This window comes from Periplaneta americana, chromosome 6 (genome assembly GCF_040183065.1).
Source record: "Periplaneta americana isolate PAMFEO1 chromosome 6, P.americana_PAMFEO1_priV1, whole genome shotgun sequence".
NCBI classification, from domain to species: Eukaryota; Metazoa; Arthropoda; class Insecta; order Blattodea; family Blattidae; genus Periplaneta; species Periplaneta americana.
The window spans coordinates 154,534,310-154,552,180 of record NC_091122.1 but is presented as its reverse complement, the minus strand read 5'-3'; the positions used below and the strand labels follow the sequence as shown (position 1 = coordinate 154,552,180).

The following is a 17,871-nucleotide window of genomic DNA, read 5'->3' as shown; positions in this document are numbered from 1 at the left end:
AGGAATATTAAATCCAGACGTTTGAGATGGGCAGGGCATGTAGCAAGTATGGGCGAATCCAGAATGCATATAGGGTGTTAGTTGGGAGGCCAGAGGGAAAAAGACCTATAGGGAGGCCGAGACGTAGGAGGGAGGATAATATTAAAATGGATTTGAGGGAGGTGGGATATGATGATAGAGACTGGATTAATCTTGCTCAGGATAGGGACCAATGGCGGGCTTATGTGAGGGCGGCAATGAACCTCCGGGTTCCTTAAAAGACGTAAGTAGGTAAGTAAGTAAGTAACAATAAAATAGTTACGATTACTAGACCTCGGATTTTTAGGCTTTTTTTTTAGCGTAGGCTGAAACATAGTTCTTTAATGCACCAAGTTTTAGGCAATATCATCGTTCGAGTTTTTCTCGTCTTGCATACGTTAAGGATTTTTACATAAATTGTTGCAACCTATTCTATTCGAGCCTAAAAATCTGACGTCTTATGATTACACATACTTTTCACGTACAGTTTTCAAGATCAAGGGACAGATATATGCCTATAGAACTCTCATTGGACGACTTCTCTCGAGAATGGTTCATAGTTCGATTCCGTGCAGTTTCTGTAAGGTGTGTTGTGGACAAAGTCGTTATGGAAAATATTTATGTTGTTTCAGAGAAACGTTAGAATAATAAAGGAATAGAAATAATGATAATGACAACATTTTTCGTTATAATTTTCATGTGTTTAGTCCCGTGCCGTGGCGTCGTGGTCTAAGGCATCCTGCCTTACGGAATGCGCGCTGGTTCGAGTCCTCATGGGGGAAGAAATTTTCTCATGAAATTTCGGCCAGTGTACCGGTGCCCACCCAGCACCGTGGTGCACTTGGAGAGCTACGATAGGTAGCGAAATCCGGTTACGAATGCCGTCTATAACGGTTGAGGGGATCATCGTGCTAACCACACGATACCTCCATTCTGGTTGCATGATCGTCCACCTCTTCTTCGGCATGAGGGCGTGAGGTCAACAGCCGGCTGGTCGGTTTGGGTCCTTCACGGGCTGTAGCGCCACGGATTATTGTTATTATTATTATTATTATTATTATTATTATTATTATATCATGTGTTTAATAAAAATTCAATTTCTACTCAAGTACTGAGTTAGGGCTTAAATACTCATAAAAGGCGGGCTAAATCCGTGGCTAATGAGAAAGACAGGCTACGGCATGAATCGGAGTCACGTGGTTATCATGGTCCAGTCATGGCCATCTTGACAATCGCCTACTATAAATACATGTTCAAGGTTCTAAAAAAAAAAAAAAACAAACAAACAAAAAACAAACAAAAAAGCAAAAGAATTGCTATATTAAACTCATGTTAAACGTGCATTTATGTATGAGCCATTGAGAGCAGAAGTGGTGTAAGTCAAAAATGAGTAATGAGGGTTAAAGTAACTTATACATTCCGTAAAATACATTGCAAAGTAGCTATTAATAGTAAATTTATTTAAACTATTAGTGTCAATGGATAGCACGAAGGACATATTAATTGCTACTTTGCGCTGTATTTTACAGAATTTTTATTTTAAACCTTATTAGCCAATTATGACTTGCACAACTTCTGCTTTGAACGGCTCATATATATGTTGGCCTTGTTGTGACGTCGCGTCATAGCGTCAATCTCTTTAGCCACGGTTAAATCTAAGTGACGTATTCTATGTAGCGGCGTATTCCTGATACAGCGCAGAATTTTCACTTCGTAATAATTGCCAACTTATAGATGAACGAGAATATGTTTGAGAGTCATGTTTTAACCACGTTTGTAAATTTTAATATGCTATTCATAGTTTTCTTACCTGACTCAGATGTTCGTCTTCAAAGAATATCATCCTCACAATGACGAGTCGCAAGTTAGAATCCAAAGAAGGATCCTTATAGATGGCGCTAACCTGAAAAATAGGCACAATTATTAATTCTACACACACATACATTCAATACGTTATTACTAACTTTAATATAATGTACTTAAATAAAAATGTCACATTGAAAACTTTAAGGAAAAATAAATGTCACGAAAAGATTCCCCGTACACGTTTTACGTGTTTAACGCAGTTCCTTTATCTGGTTGGAAATCGTAGTCTATTAAAATTTATAGCTTATAGTAATGTGCAAATCAATATAAACATAGCTAGAAATATAGGCTACTTATCATTATTTATCCTTACTGGAAACAAGCTTTAGTATTTAAAGGGTTAGGTACAGCTTACAGCAGTAAAAGTTTTGGAAACATTCAACATTTTTCCCCTGCATTACTGTATCTTGTACAATAATGAAAATTGGTATGTGTAAAACACTGTCCTTCTGCTATACTAAAACATTTTTACGATTTAAAAAATATTTATATATATATATATTTTTTTTTTCACAATTCAAAATGGTGGCAGTTCACTGTGCAGTGATGAAATGATAAACTTGTTAACTTTTTCATGTTCTCTCTCTTTTATTTTATTTCTGTAACTCATGTTTACAATATCATGCTCTTTCAACTACATTCCTTAATAAATAATAATTATTATTTTATTTCGTGTTAGAATAAAATACTGATATTTGTCCATTTTTAAAATGAATTTATTTTTTATCAGACAATCCATCAAAGGCAGAGAAGTCATCTCGCATCATATTACAGATACAACATGCACAAATACACAGACAAAAAATCATCACAGAATGTTGGATGGTTTTTGAGCTATGTGGGAAACGCTTCGTTACTACACAGTGAACTGAATTAAAAAAAAAAAAGTAAATAATTTTTTTTTTTTAAATCGTAAAAATATTTTTTCATATAGTAGAAGGACAGTGTTTTACACTTACTAATTTTCATTATTGTACAAGATATAGTAATGGAGGAAAAAAAAGTTGAATATTTCCAAAATTGTATTACTGTAAGCTGTACATAACCCCTTAAAGCGACGTCCTTTTGGTTTTAATTACTACTGTTACACGAAGTGGCATAGATTTAACAAGTTTTCATACATTTACTTCACTTGAAATAAAAACTTGTATCAGACTTGAAATCATGTGAATGTGAAGCTTGGACGTACAGTCCAGTTTTCTCTTCTTCCCTTCAAAACTGCGTTTTAGTTTTCAATATGATTTATATCTGGTGAATTGCCTGGCTAATCGAAGAAACTAATTGATACATTCAAAGATGTTCCATGATTCTTTTGGATTTGTGGCAGGGTGCAAAGTATTGTCGAAAAATGCCATTTCAATTTGGGAAAAACGATTTCAGAGATGGCGCATTTTTTCTCTCCACCATTTCAGTATATTTAGTTGAATTCAAATGGCATCGTACGGGTTTGTACCCGCCAACCTCCAATCCAACGGCTAGTACAGTAGCCACTAGACCACCGTAGATGTATGTATGTATATATTTGTCTTCAAGCAATATACCTTTCGGTGAGGTGGCACTTCACATTATTAGTATACAGTGCCGTCTCCCCGTTTTACACACCTCTCTTACAAGTCAATTGGGACATTACTTATTTTTAATTTATAATTGCAATTCTTCTACTAGTCTTTTCTTGTCTTTCATCAATTCTTCCTCTACTTTACTCCTAACCCATCATTATACCAAAAATACTGTAACCCCCCCTCACTCTACATCTCTAATTATTTGCATTTTCACTGCTCCATTTTCCACATGGCTACTTTTTAGGTCTTAGTTTTCTTCTCTCACGATTTATTTCCCCTCCACACCATTTCCTTAAGTCATACCTTTTTCACCTTGTTTTCCCCTCTTCCTTCATCACTGCTTCCTGAACTATCTCCTACTTGCGTTACTCTACTTCTAGTCAGCCTCGATTTAGATCTTAGTTCCTTCACCCGCTTCGGTATTGCTCCCATCTGATGTCCACTATTTCCATTCGCTTGCATTGAGGTCTTGTTCTGCTGAGCTTGCTGAACTTGCTGAACTTGCTGAATACCAGTTCGCGTCACTCCTGTTTCTTCTTCAGTTGACGTCACTACTTGCTTTCCGGAAATTTTCCACCGTGGATGTGTCATATGTCTTTAAGAGTACTGGGTAAAGCTAGTAACAGTATTTTAGAGTATAAATGTGAATATTTACATTATTTGTTTCCTCTATTTCTATCAAACACAGACTAATGTTCTTTGCATCGTGTGATAAACAGATTTTAGTGACTTGTGAGCTGGCCACAGAAAGAAATTATCTTTCATTGTTTTTATACACGAATGGCAGAAAAAGAATATTGAAAAAAAAAGTAATTAAGAAATTTATGATTTTGATTTTCAGTTCTGCTATTTGTGGTTTGCATTAGTATGTTTTTGTTGATTATACTTAGTACAGAAAAGTCTGAAGTTTAAACAGCCTAAGTGTTAGTCTAATGAAAATGTATATTTCTCATATAGACTATTTTCATAAAGTCTTACAGGTATTTGTGTATTTTAGAATTTTCTTGATATAGAAATTATTTAGTAATATAGTAAAGTAATTCTTAGTCCATTAAAAAAATCGAAACAAATAGCGGGAAATTTTTCCCCCCTCCCCTTAGACATCCACGTGACATATCGTACCTTAGTAGTGATAGGGTTAAATTGAGATATAAAATACATTTTTATGAGCTTTTACTTCAGTTCTAAGAAGATTCTGTCTTTTAAGACGGGTGGTCTCTTAACGGATACGGTCTTTCAGAGAGGTTTCAATATACAGGGTGATTCACAAGGATTTACCATCACGGAGCTTATTTCCGAAAACATTCTGAGCAAAAAATTTCATATAAACATTTGTCCTAATCTCAATATTTTCAGAGCTACACTAATTTGAAGTTGTTTGTGAAATACAATTATTCTCGAGTTTTAAGAGTAAAAGAATATGTATTACAGATAAAGAATGAACTATTCAGGAGTATCATTTATTTAATTAGCTAGTATTCTGAACCTAAAATTGTGTTGTGAATTTCATAGTTGCTTCGTACAGAATTTTTTTTCCCGATTTTTAACTACAAAATTACGTTTTCTTACGCATTTATCACACCAATATTGTTACAAATCACACCGCTCTTGTAAGTTCATCAAGACTCTACATTAGGATGCATAATTAAACTGTAAAGAATCAAGTTCCTAAAGTCGTATGATTTATAACAATTTTTGTAATAAGTGCGTGAGAATGATGTAATTTTCAGTTAAAAATTGAAAAATGAAATCTCTAAAAAGCAATTAAAAACACATTTTTAGCTTCAGAACACTAGCCCATTAAAGAAATGATACTTCTGAATATTTCATTCTCTATTTGTAATATTTTTTTACCCTTAAAACTAAAGAAAAAAGGTATTTTACAAACAACTTCAAATGAGTGCAACTCAGAAAATATTGAGATTAGGACACATGTTGATATGACTTTTTTTTCTCAGAATGTCTTCGGAAATAAGCTCCGTAAGTGACGGTAAATCCTCGTGAATCACCCTGTATATGTTGATCAGTGATAGAGACCGGAACTTTGGCAGAATGCCTTTTTAAATGTGTTAAATCTATCTTCATTTTGAAAGTAAATCTGTAGGGATTATACCTTTGTGATTGAAACGTCACAGTTTTGTGTTGCCCTTTTCTGCCTTTTTTTAATATAAATGCCTAATTTACAAAATAAATGCTTTTTTTGCCTTTATTTGATTATTTATCCATTTTTTATTAATTTATTATTAAAAATTGCCTACATGTATATTTTAATTTATTTCTATAACCGCTACAATGAAAGTGACTTCACCGAATGTATATTATTGTCTTTCAGCCAGTTCATATTCTCTTTGCAACAATGAGTGCTGCCGTGCAAAAATGTATAACAGTAAGCGTTTTAATTATCGCTTGTGTTTATTTGACAAGGCAGCAATGAGTGCGGGTCTAACGTTATTTTTAACGGTTATTTTTCTCTCAGTTTTCATTGCGACGTTGTTGTAGCTAGCTAAATATTTCATATCGCAACATATCAGTACAACCAAACGCAAAAATGCGCTTTCCAAGGCTACTGGGAAGAAGATTTCTTTGCTTCCAACAGTAATTGCAACATCGAGTCGAAAATCTCAATTTGCATTCGACTTATGTAAAGCTTTTCTTGCTGCCGAAATCCCTTTGTGGAAAGTGCAAGGTTGTGGGTCTAGTGCAAAGTTTTTGTAATTGCCTTTTATTGCGTATTTTAGCTATTTACAATGCCTTTTTGCCTGCCTAGTTTAGCTATTTATGATGCCTTTTTACCTGCCTATTTTAATGATTCATAATGCCTGATTCCGATCTCTGGTGATAATGCTTAAATATGTAAAGTGTGAAGTTTTTTTTACAAACATGGACAATTACAATAAATTTGTAGAGCATGAAGAATAAGAATGATGTATCTTAATTCTTTTTTTTTTATTGGGTTATTTTACGACGCTGTATCAACATCTAGGTTATTTAGCGTCTGAATGATATGAAGGTGTTAATGCCGGTGAAATGAGTCCGGGGTCCAGCACCGAAAGTTACCCAGCATTTGCTCGTATTGAGTTGAGGGAAAACCCCGGAAAAAACCTCAACCAGGTAACTTTCCCCGACCGGGATTCGAACCCGGGCCACCTGGTTTCGCGGCCAGACGCGCTGACCGTTACTCCACAGGTGTGGACATCTTAATTCTGAGATTGAAATTTGTAATTTCCTTTCTGAATATCAGTTACGTTTAATGGAAAGAATTAACTTCGTTTTTATGACATGTAAAGAATGTAGATTTGCATCAAGCCAGTTTTGACAATACTTTGCTTTCGAAAGCATTTATATTACCATATGAATACAACGTGTACGACAGATTCAGTAGTAAATGATAGGTTAAGAAGAGTTAAAACTTTGAATGTTTCAACTGTAGATAGACGACGAATAGGTTGAAATGTCTTAATCTAATCCTAGAATCTAGAGAAGGATAAGAGAATAAAAGGAATAGCAGTGTCCCGGTTCCTTGAATGTAGGCAAGCTGAATTCAAGAACGTCACATCAGTGAGAAGCGGGTTGCGTTTCGAAGCAGGATAAACAGGAGGAGACGGTTTGCATAAAGAACACGGCGCTATGCAGGACGGGGATGGAAGGAAGGAATACAAGTTCGGTTGACTGCCTCCATTAGCTGCGCCCTCCAGGACTGAAGTGGATTACAGGAATGTGATGCCGCGTTTATTATTAGAAGCGGTAGCCAAAGTTTGAACGCCTCTCTCGACTCGAAATTGATAGCTGCTGGCAGAGTCAGGGGTGTCAAAGAGTGTAAGACAGAGCATACGAGATTTTTTCGTTGTGCTTTATGAGTAAACATTAAAATAGATTTACAAATAAGTAGAGAGCGGAATTTTAGGCCCTAAAAAGTTGCATTTTAGGCGCCTAAAATAGGCCCTTAAACTCCATTATTTAGGCTCTATAAAATAAAAAATATACTTTTTTTTTTGTTAAAGAATGTTACTAATATAAGACTCAACATTTATTTAACGCAAAATTCTAGGATTAAAAGAAACTTCCACACATTTCACATTTTACAAGGGTACACATGCATACACTAAATGAATATATTCTGTCTTTAAGTTAGTGTTTTTCATTCACCAATCGCATTTCCATAGTTTGCTTCACAGTAGATGATCAGTATCTACTGTGCTCCAACCACGAGAAAGTCTTTGCGGAATGAAACGGAGCGGGGTAATGCTGTGAATGAATGTTGATGTCATAAGATGTCTTAAGGTCACACACGTGGGTACTCGTATCTCTATTGGCTTGCTCTCACCGCCCAAACAATAACATTGTTACATATTTATACTACCCTAGTTACAAAATTAGATCACTGTTAATCTCCTGGTCTTTTAATCTCTCCATATAGGAAATAACATATGCAGGAGAGCGCGTGGTTTTTAAACTGACGTTATAACGATAATATTATCTATCTACTTCGCTCCAATAGATGACGCAATAGTAAGCACATTCCTTTCACGGTTGATCTCCTGGTTGGAAAAAAGTATTGTGGCTATTGTGTCGCTCACTGCTGTACTTACAAATGGTGAGAAAAAGGAAGGGGTTTTTATCTGTCTTGGAATGTAAGAGAATGCTTATTCGGGTACAACCCAGCGAGTTTGTGTTAAATTTCTGGCAGAGGAATAATAATAATAATAATAATAATAATAATAATAATAATAATAATAATAATAAAAAATAATAATAATAATAATAATAATAATAATAATAATAAAAAAAAAAAAAATAATAATAATAATAATAATAATAATAATAATAATAATTTGTCCCGCAGGAGTTCTTTTACATGCCAGTAAATCTACTGACATGAGCCTATCGCATTTAAGCATACTTAAATACCATCGTCCTGGACCAGGATCGAACTCGCAAACTCAAGCACAGAAGGCCAGCGCAATACCGAAAACGCTACCTAGGCCGACTGAAAGTTGGAATTTTAGGATTGAAAGATTGTAAGAATGAGAAAGGATGGCCTGTGTGTCGTGCACTGCTAGGAAGGAATTGTTGTTATCCGTCTTGTAATGTAAACGGTACGAAAAGTGGTGCAAAGATTAAAAAAAAAAACTTAAAACAGGCACTAAAGTCGAAATAGGCGTTTTAGGCATTATAAAACTCCTTTATTTATAAATAAATAAATAAAGAGAGAAAGAGAGAAAGAATGAATGAATGACTGAACTAATTTGCCATATTTTATTCTGTATTTAATTTCCTCCAGAGTATCATTTATATTTGTTACTGTTGCTCCCAGATATTTGAATTTTTCCACCTCTTCAAAAGATAAAGTTCCAATTTTTATATTTCCATTTCGTACAATATTTTCGTCACGAGACATAATCATATGCTTTGTCTTTTCGGGATTTAATTCCAAACCTATCTCTTTACTTGCTTCAAATAAAATTCCCGTGTTTTCCCTAATCGTTTGTGGATTTTCTCCTAATATATTCACGCCATCCCCATAGACAAGCAGCTGATGTAACCCGTTCAATTCCAAACACTGTCTTATCCTGAACTTTCCTATTGGCATACTCTAGAGTAAAGTTAAAAATAAAGGTGATAGCGCATCTCCTTGCTTTAGCCCACAGTGAATTGGAAACGCATGTGAAAAATAAATATTAAATAAGTAAATAAATAAATAAATAAATAAATAAATAAATAAATACTAATAATAAATCTGTAGCCGAAATTTTTCTGGTAATTTTCTATTTTCCAAAAATAATTGGTCCTAACATATATAATTAACCACCCTGAAACCGAAAATCGCATTTTTGAAAATTTTGTTTGTATGTCTGTCTGTATGTTTGTTACCTTTTCACGCTATAATGGCTGAACCGATTTATATGAAAATTGGAATATAAATTAAGTTCGTTATAACTTAGATTTTAGGCTATATGGCATTCAAAATACTTTATTTAAAAGGGGGTTTATAAGGGGGCCTGAATTAAATAAATCGAAATATCTCGCTTATTATTGATTTTTGTGAAAAATGTTACATAACAAAAGTTTCTTTAAAAATGATTTCCGATAAGTTTTACTCTTTACAAAATTTTGATAGGACTGATATTTAATAAGATAAATGAGTTTTAAAATTAAAATAACGCCATCTAAGACGGTGGAATGAATTAAGAACAAATGACTTCGTCTATATGGGGCCTTGGACAACAACAATCGAAAAAGGGGCCTTGAACATCAACAATCGAAAGTTATTAAACATAGCCTACAGAGAATGTTTCTGTATTTGTATAAGTAATATCAGAAGCTAAATTAACCGATTTGTATAATTAATTATCATTTCACCACTGGAAAGTGTAGTTTCTGTAAATGGACATAATGCTATAATGTTATTACAGTAACGTCTGAGTAAATCGAGGACAAGTAAGATTAAAATAGCTTCTTATGCACAGAAAGCTTAATAGGCTATTTTGTACATTCGTTTTCTGTATTTCTTAAAATAATATTTATGTACACTCATTTTAATCTCAGAGAATTAACGAACAACGAGAGTGTATTGATTTAGTATGCAGTAATAGTACGTTAGCTTAGCAATCCATTATTTTATAATTCAAATTTTAACTATGCTCAATTGAATCGTGTTAAAATACATAAAATATATATGCAATAAATGCAATGCAAAAAAAAATTGGGTAATGAGCGAAGCACATTATCTTGCGCTGATGTAAAAGTTGTTCCCTGGATCAAACGTCCTATTTTAATTATGTATTTACTTTATATTTATTTCTAACAGGTGCAGCGGAGCGCACGGGTACGGCTAGTAAATAAATAAATTAATGAATGAATAAATAAATAAATAAATAAATAAATAAATAAATAAATAAATAAATAAATAAATAAATAAATAAATAAATTTAAAATTATGCTGCTATCTATTTGTCGCTCTTCAACTTTCATTTACACATTTACATATTGTATTCATATCTGTATTTATCTGTTACACAAACGAGGCTATTCGCGTCTACATGCACTGCGAAAGGACACGGCATCTTTCAATGTACAGACTTACAACTCCCGGAGCTGCTTCTGGCGGTCTTGGCTTAGCTTTCGAATATCTCACCTGTTACACGAGCGAGTTTACTCGACTTCATTCGCACTGCGAAAGGGCAAAGTGCCTTTCAATGTGCAGACTAACACCTTCCGGCGTTTCTTCTTCCGATCCCGCAGTCAGCTTCTGTAACGTCACCCCCTCCCCTCTTTATATGGTAGCGAAACCCGGAATGAGATAAGTGATCAACAAGTTTGGAGTCCACATATTCAGTTTTTCTCAGATTTAAAGTCCCTTGCAAGGACGAGTTTTCGCGTGCCCTTTAAAATTTTTCCTCTCATTTCCCTCTCTTTCAATTCAATACGTCTGTAAGTTTGGTCCAGTACTAGACTCCATCCCAAAAAGTCGACCGACACATTTTCAGGAGAGTTTTGCCGCGCCTATAATTTCTAAATCACTCTATACAGGGTGTTTCCGAGGTGGTGTTACAAACTTTCAGGGATGAAGACGAAGGGCAAATGTATCAATTTGAGATAAGGAACTTTGGTCCGGAAATGACTGAGTCGAAAGTTATAAGCAAAAATAGTTGTGTGGAAATGAAATTGTAATTTCGCACCACGTGCCCTCCTTCCCATAACCTTTGGAACAGTTGTGGAAAGATAGTATGGGCCGGATGTCTCCTACGTGGGTACTAGGCCCGATACAATCTGTGAGCTTGTCTATTGTTCCCATTTGCTCATCCGTATTCGAAAATTAGCTCTGCTTATTCCGCTCTCGTGTACTCCTCCATTTCACTAGGATTGATCCAATGGACACTGCAACTTGTACACATACACTGCTGTCTACTGACGTGCATATCAGGACCGACCATGTCCGTTACACATTACGCTATCTGCATTCCTTTAATGTAGTTTCCTGTCCCCCACCCCTCAGACAGCGCACTGAATGGAATATTGTAAGTAGACAACGTAAACGAATACAGTATGTGTAAGATGTACAGATAAATACACATAAATAAGGTGTACAGAGGAATAAAATTATTTCATTTCCACAGAACTATTTTTGCTTGTAACTTTCGACTCGGTCATTTCCGGACCAGGGTTCCTTATCTCAAATTGATACATGTGCCCTTCCCCATCATCCCTGAAAGTTTGTAACTCCACCTCGGAAACACCCTCAATATATTACAATAAAGTAAACGGCGACAGACGAAGGATCAATGTATTCAACGTGACCTTGAGTTAGAGCGGGTGACGTCATCTAGCGTTACGTGGAAGGGGGGAATTTGGCAGTCGAGGCACTGTAACTCGAGAATATGAAGTGATAGAACGTTCGCATTGGAGTAAAACGATTATTAACGAGCCAGCCTAGAATAACAATCGAGCAACACATTAAATTGAACGAATTTACGAGTGAATTTGAGTGAAGAGAAAAAAATTCACAATATCGAGGCGCAAATGTGAGTGGGCGTATAAGCAACGGATACCTTAAATTCAACATCCATCCCGAGAGACGTATTCATGCATGAAACTTGAGGTTGTCTCTTCGATATAGTCTACCGCAATTTTTCATATCCTTTTTACATGTTTTCCATTTTCTCATGACATAAGTGAATGTAAATTTTTACTGTGTAACGTAATTAGGACTTTGTCCTATTATAGACAAATAAATGAACTAAAATAATGTAAAATACAAATAAAATATTTTTATAGAGTATTTCAAAGATTAATCAATATCAAAGTTTGCCGGAGGATATTCAAATATTGCCCAATTGAAACAGATATTAAGGTCAGAGTAGGATTTCAGGAATAAATTCACGAACGAGTAAATAAATATGGTGCCAGATATTCGTGTATTTGCACCGTATCATTTATCTTCTTTTGGATTTTTTTTTTAGCTTTTCATTATTTTTAATTTATCATGCCTGAAATGTGAACAAATTTAGTAATTTTGTTTAATTGCAAACCATAATTTAAGGGCTTAGGTACAGCTTACAGCAGTAATATTTTTGGAAATAGTAAACATTTTTTTCATCCATTACTGTATCTTGCACAATAATGAAAATTGGTATGTGTAAACCACAGTCCTCCTGCTATATGAAAAAAATATTTTTTACGATAAAAAAAAAAATATATATTTTTTTCAAAAATTAAAGATGGTGGCAATTTACTGTGCAATGATGAAGCGTTTCCCTCATACTCATAAACTTGTTAAATTTTTCATGTTCTCGCTCTTTTATTTTATTGCTAAAACTCATGTTTACAATATCATGCTCTTTCAACTACATTCCTTAATAAATAATATTTTTTTGTGTTAGAAGAAAATATTGATATTTTACCATTTTAAAAAATGAATTCATTTTTTATCAGACAATATATCAAAGGTAGAGAAGTCATATTGCATCATATTGTACATATGACATGCATAAATACACACAAAAAATTTCATCACATAAAGTTGGACAGTTTTTGAGTTATGTGGGAAATGCTTCAATGTAAATGGAAATATATATTTTTTTAAATCGCAGAAATATTTTTTTCGTATAGCATAAGGACAATGTTTTACACATACGAATTTTAATTATTGTACAAGATATAGTAAATCAGGAAAAAATGATGAATATTTCCAAAAGTTTACTGTTGTAAGCTGTACCTAACCTCTTAAACATTTCTGAATCAAAACCTAAGGTTGAAGCTTTTAGAGAGATATAACATAATAATAATAATAATAATAATAATAATAATAATAATAATAATAATAATAATAATAATAATAATACTTACAAATGGCTTTTAAGGAACCCGAAGGTTCATTGCCGCCCTCACATAAGCCCGCCAGCGGTCCCTATCCTGTGCAAGATTAATCCAGTCTCTATCATCATACCCCACCTCCCTCAAATCCATTTTAATATTATCCTCCCATCTACGTCTCGGCCTCCCTAAAGGTCTTTTTCCCTCCGGTCTCCCAACTAACACTCTATATGCATTTTTGGATTCGCCCATACGTGCTACATGCCCTGACCATCTCAAACGTCTGGATTTTAAGTTCCTAATTATGTCAGGTGAAGAATACAATGCGTGCAGTTCTGTGTTGTGTAACTTTCTCCATTCTCCTGTAACTTCATCCCGCTTAGCCCCAAATATTTTCCTAAGCACCTTATTCTCAATCACCCTTAACCTATGTTCCTCTCCCAGAGTGAGAGTCCAAGTTTCACAACCATACAGAAGAACCGGTAATATAACTGTTAATAGTAATAATAATAATAATAATAATAATAATAATAATAATAATAATAATAATATATGGTGGTGGAAAATGTTATGAACTATCTCAAATTGAGTTACGATGTAGAGAGTAAGTACATACGTTAACTGAAAATGTAGAAATAGGGACGTTATTTATATAATTTCTCATTTTGTAATATAATTTTACTCCTTGCTGTTAGCGCTGCGAGACAAAATGGAAATGCTTGATTTAGTTAGTAACGGGACGTAGGTTTTGTTAATTTTGTCTCATAATTTCCTGAACTCAATTTTTATTTTTACTCCGTTATCCGGACAGGAAGCACAGAGCGCTCTAGAGTGTGGGCAGAGACTTGTTCAAACAGTAACGCAGCGATGCGCGTATAATGTACTTGCTAAGTTTTTTTTTTTAATATAATACAAACAGTTTTCATAACCGTGCAGATAGAGCACACAAGTTTCAGGTTATCTTAAAAATAGAAATACAACATATTTATCCCTTTTAATAATTATGTACTCCTGTTCAACAAGGTAGTTAATCCATGTTGAAGTCCCGAGGACCAGAGGACACAATACATCTACATATGCCGAACACATAACTGACGCTAACCACACATACAATAACATAAATACAGACATGGAAATTCTACACATACAATCCAAAAACCAAAAACTCAACACACTAGAACAATATGAAATATACAGACACACTAAAACACACCCTAATCAAATTCTCAACACGCAGATCAATTTCAGAACACATACACTATTTGACACAACTCATCACACGAACGCACCCACACAACAGGCAGCAAAGTTGAGATAGCGCCGAGATCTAGTAGGGTCTGAGGATGGTGTCAAGTAGCACCGAAACAGCTGTAAGCCGCACATGCTTACATAATTAACACGAGTAAGATCGCCATTTAATCAATCATTTAAAGTAGTTAAATTTTTGGCGGGTATAGGATCTAGTCATAACAGCTGATGTCTTTTCAATAGGACGATATTCGTTGCTTGGAAGATCGTATGAGATTTTGGAGGACAAAGCATATGTGCAATAGGTTTTCTCAGAGAACTTCGGGCTCTTCTAAAATTTGTATTCCATCAGATCCCCATTATTGTATTTTCAAGTCCTCGGATCTGTATATCCTTAGTATTTGCAAAATATATTAAATGAAGAGTAATTATAATTTATGTGTTTAGTTTGCATAGTTTTTTTGTGAATGTTTAGTTTGTATAATTTATGTGTTTAGCCTGTATAGTTTTTCGTGTTTAGTTGGTATAGTTTTTTATGTGTTTAGTTTGTAAGTGTATAGTGTAAGCTCTCTTGGGCCGACTCCCCAAGTGTAGTAGACCTTCAGCTTACCCTACACTCCTGAAGGGGGCCGTTGCCCTTATGGGATTTCAGGCTTTTCGTAACATAATTGTAATATAGATATATAAATTTGCAGTCATTTTACCAAATGGGTTCATTCACAATGATTCACTTTAGAGATGAACAACAATCGAGAAAGCAAGACTGAGAGCGCTCTCAAAGTCGTTGACGTAAAGATGCTTGTGAGTGTTTCGAGACGTCGAGATTGATCACTCCCGAAGTCCCGAACGTCAAGTAGCCTTGAATCGCCACAGTTCTTTATACTTGACTGAACTTTTATCTACTTTGGCAACTGTTATATATGTATAAACAGTCAAGTAGTCTATTTGAAACATCATCTCTACCTCTCAGTGTATAATAATCCGTTCCCCAGTCTTTCTTTAATTACTAGGACCTTATTAAAAGGGTAGGAATTTTCTTTTCATATGTTTGAGATGAAGTGTGCAATCTCAAGTAAAAAGATATTAACGTTATGTTTTATGTTTCTTAGAAATGCAAATTTATTTAATATTTTTTTCTATTTATATAACCTTAGGTAATATCATATAATAGAACCAGAACATTTTAATAACTAAGATACTGTTCTGTTTTGTCTTTTTGTATCAATTAAACATTTATAATGTTATTTATTTCAATGATGTATGTTATTCAAAGTTACGAAATCTTTCCACGCCGACCAAATGCTATTTCGAGAATGATGAGCGAGACTCGAAGCGCACGAGAATGACGAGACGAGACTCGAAAGACAAATGCAACGAACATAGCGAGCGAGAGTGGCAGTTAGTTTTGTTCATCTCTAATTCACATAAACACTAACATTAACATCACCGTTAACTTTCGCGAGAAAACGGACATTTGACACACTTAGAATGACTGTTGTGGTTCATTGTAACGCTGTAAACATAAACTAAGAAAAGAGAAATGAAAATAAACTACTGTTAATAGATATAGGCTATAATATGCATATTATGTTATGATTAGGCCTGTGACATTGGAGCATGTTTACGATGAAAGAAAGCCAACTCACCAGTGGCGGCTCGTGGGTATTGAATTAAGGGGGGCTGCATACAAAAATAAACCAAGCAACTTACTTTAGTTAAAGATTAGTTCCATGCGCCTTGCCTTGTAGGTTGCAAACTTTTGAATCATCATCTTATTAAAATCCGATATGTCGTTTAACATAGTCTTTACGATGGAAAACATAGTTAATGCGGTCAGTCTCTCTTCTCTCATCGTATTTCTAAGATAGGACCTTACTCTCTTCAAACATGAAAAGCAACGTTCTGGCTCGGAAGTTGTCATTGGTATGGTGATAGCTATGAGTAGTAGTTTCACAACTTCTGAAAATGACGCCTGCAAGTTCTCAGATAGAAGAAACTGCAAGAGTTTGACTGCGTCACTGATATTTCTGAATTCTTGTCTGATACAACACAGTGAGTCCCGTTTTTAGTTTGTCTTTATCGAGCATTGGGAAAAGCTTCACACATACATTTAGGTCGTTTTCAGGAAATTAGCTTTTGTAGCATTCAAATTTTTCTTGACACTGAAGGGAAGATAATATCAGATGATCTATGAACTGGAATCGGGTGTTAGCTTGTGTGATAATGAGGACACATACTTCCTTGGCTGCCGCAACCCTTGTCTGAATCCCTTCGACCTTACGACGCTTTTTAGGGTTTTCATTTTCACAGATCTCGCTGCTCAACAACTGTGCACTGTTCCGTATTGTCTGTATGGCATTAACAAAGCTTGATATGCAGAGTCGGCCTCGGTAGCATAGTCGGTTGCGGGTTCGATCCCGGCCCAGGTCGATGGCATTTAAGTGTGTTTAAATGAGACGGGCTCATGTCAGTAGATTTACTGGCATTTAAAAGAATCCTGCGGGACAAAATTTCGCCACACCGGCGACGCTGATATAACCTCTGCAGTTGCGAGTGTCGTTAAATAAACCATAATTTAATTTTTTATATGCAGTTTTGGACCTTAGAAATATCTAACTGGCGATGTTGTAGTTGATTGTATGATATGTCTACATGATACATCAATAAATGAAAAAAAACTGAGCCAGAAATTGAATTCAGGATCTTCAAGAGTACGCACCAGGGCGCTTGCCTCATTTATTGTGATGTTGTTAGTTGTTTCAGATTCCATTATGGTTTGAAAACATTCTAGAAATGGCTCCTTCTTCTCATGAACAACATTTAATATTCTTATTTAAAACTCCATCTTGTTGCCCCAGCTGATGGAATTGTCTTTCAAACACATTAATTTAACCCTGCATTACTCAGGTGGGATGTGGTAAACCCCGGTGCGTATATTTCAACGAAAATCTAAGAGATGGAGCTAGTGTGTACTCTGTGCATCTGTATACTTTTCAATCACATCCAGAAGAGTTCACTTAAGAAATTGTTTAAGTGAACTAAGAATAGTATATTTAATTGCGTTTATCTGATTTCTGAAACTTGCGGAAAAATATATTAGTTATTTAAAATGGGGTTTGTGAAACCCCACCTGAGCAATGGTGAGAATATTTATAACATGAGTAACGTAGGGTTGATATAGACTGTGTGGAGATCGAGAAAAGAAAGCAGGGATACTGGATACATTAGCAAGAAATATGCGAGGTTAGTAGGCTATTTTGTTTAGCGGCTCTTTCCATTATGAGATTCAACTGATGGGCACTTAATTTCACATTAATTCTCCTGAATTGTTAAGGTACTGAACTGAATAGACTGTACATATTGT

The 17,871-nt window shown here is 34.8% G+C and overlaps 1 protein-coding gene across 1 annotated transcript in view; it reads right to left on the bottom strand.

Annotated features, from left to right (window-relative positions):
* The window catches only part of LOC138701949 (A disintegrin and metalloproteinase with thrombospondin motifs 1-like), a 115,457-nt gene that overhangs the window by 73,647 nt on the left and 23,939 nt on the right, over positions 1–17,871 (bottom strand). The window contains exon 3 of the mRNA XM_069829328.1: positions 1,829–1,921. Within this exon, the coding sequence (XP_069685429.1) occupies positions 1,829–1,921 (93 nt within the window). The remainder of the gene's footprint in view (positions 1–1,828; positions 1,922–17,871) is intronic.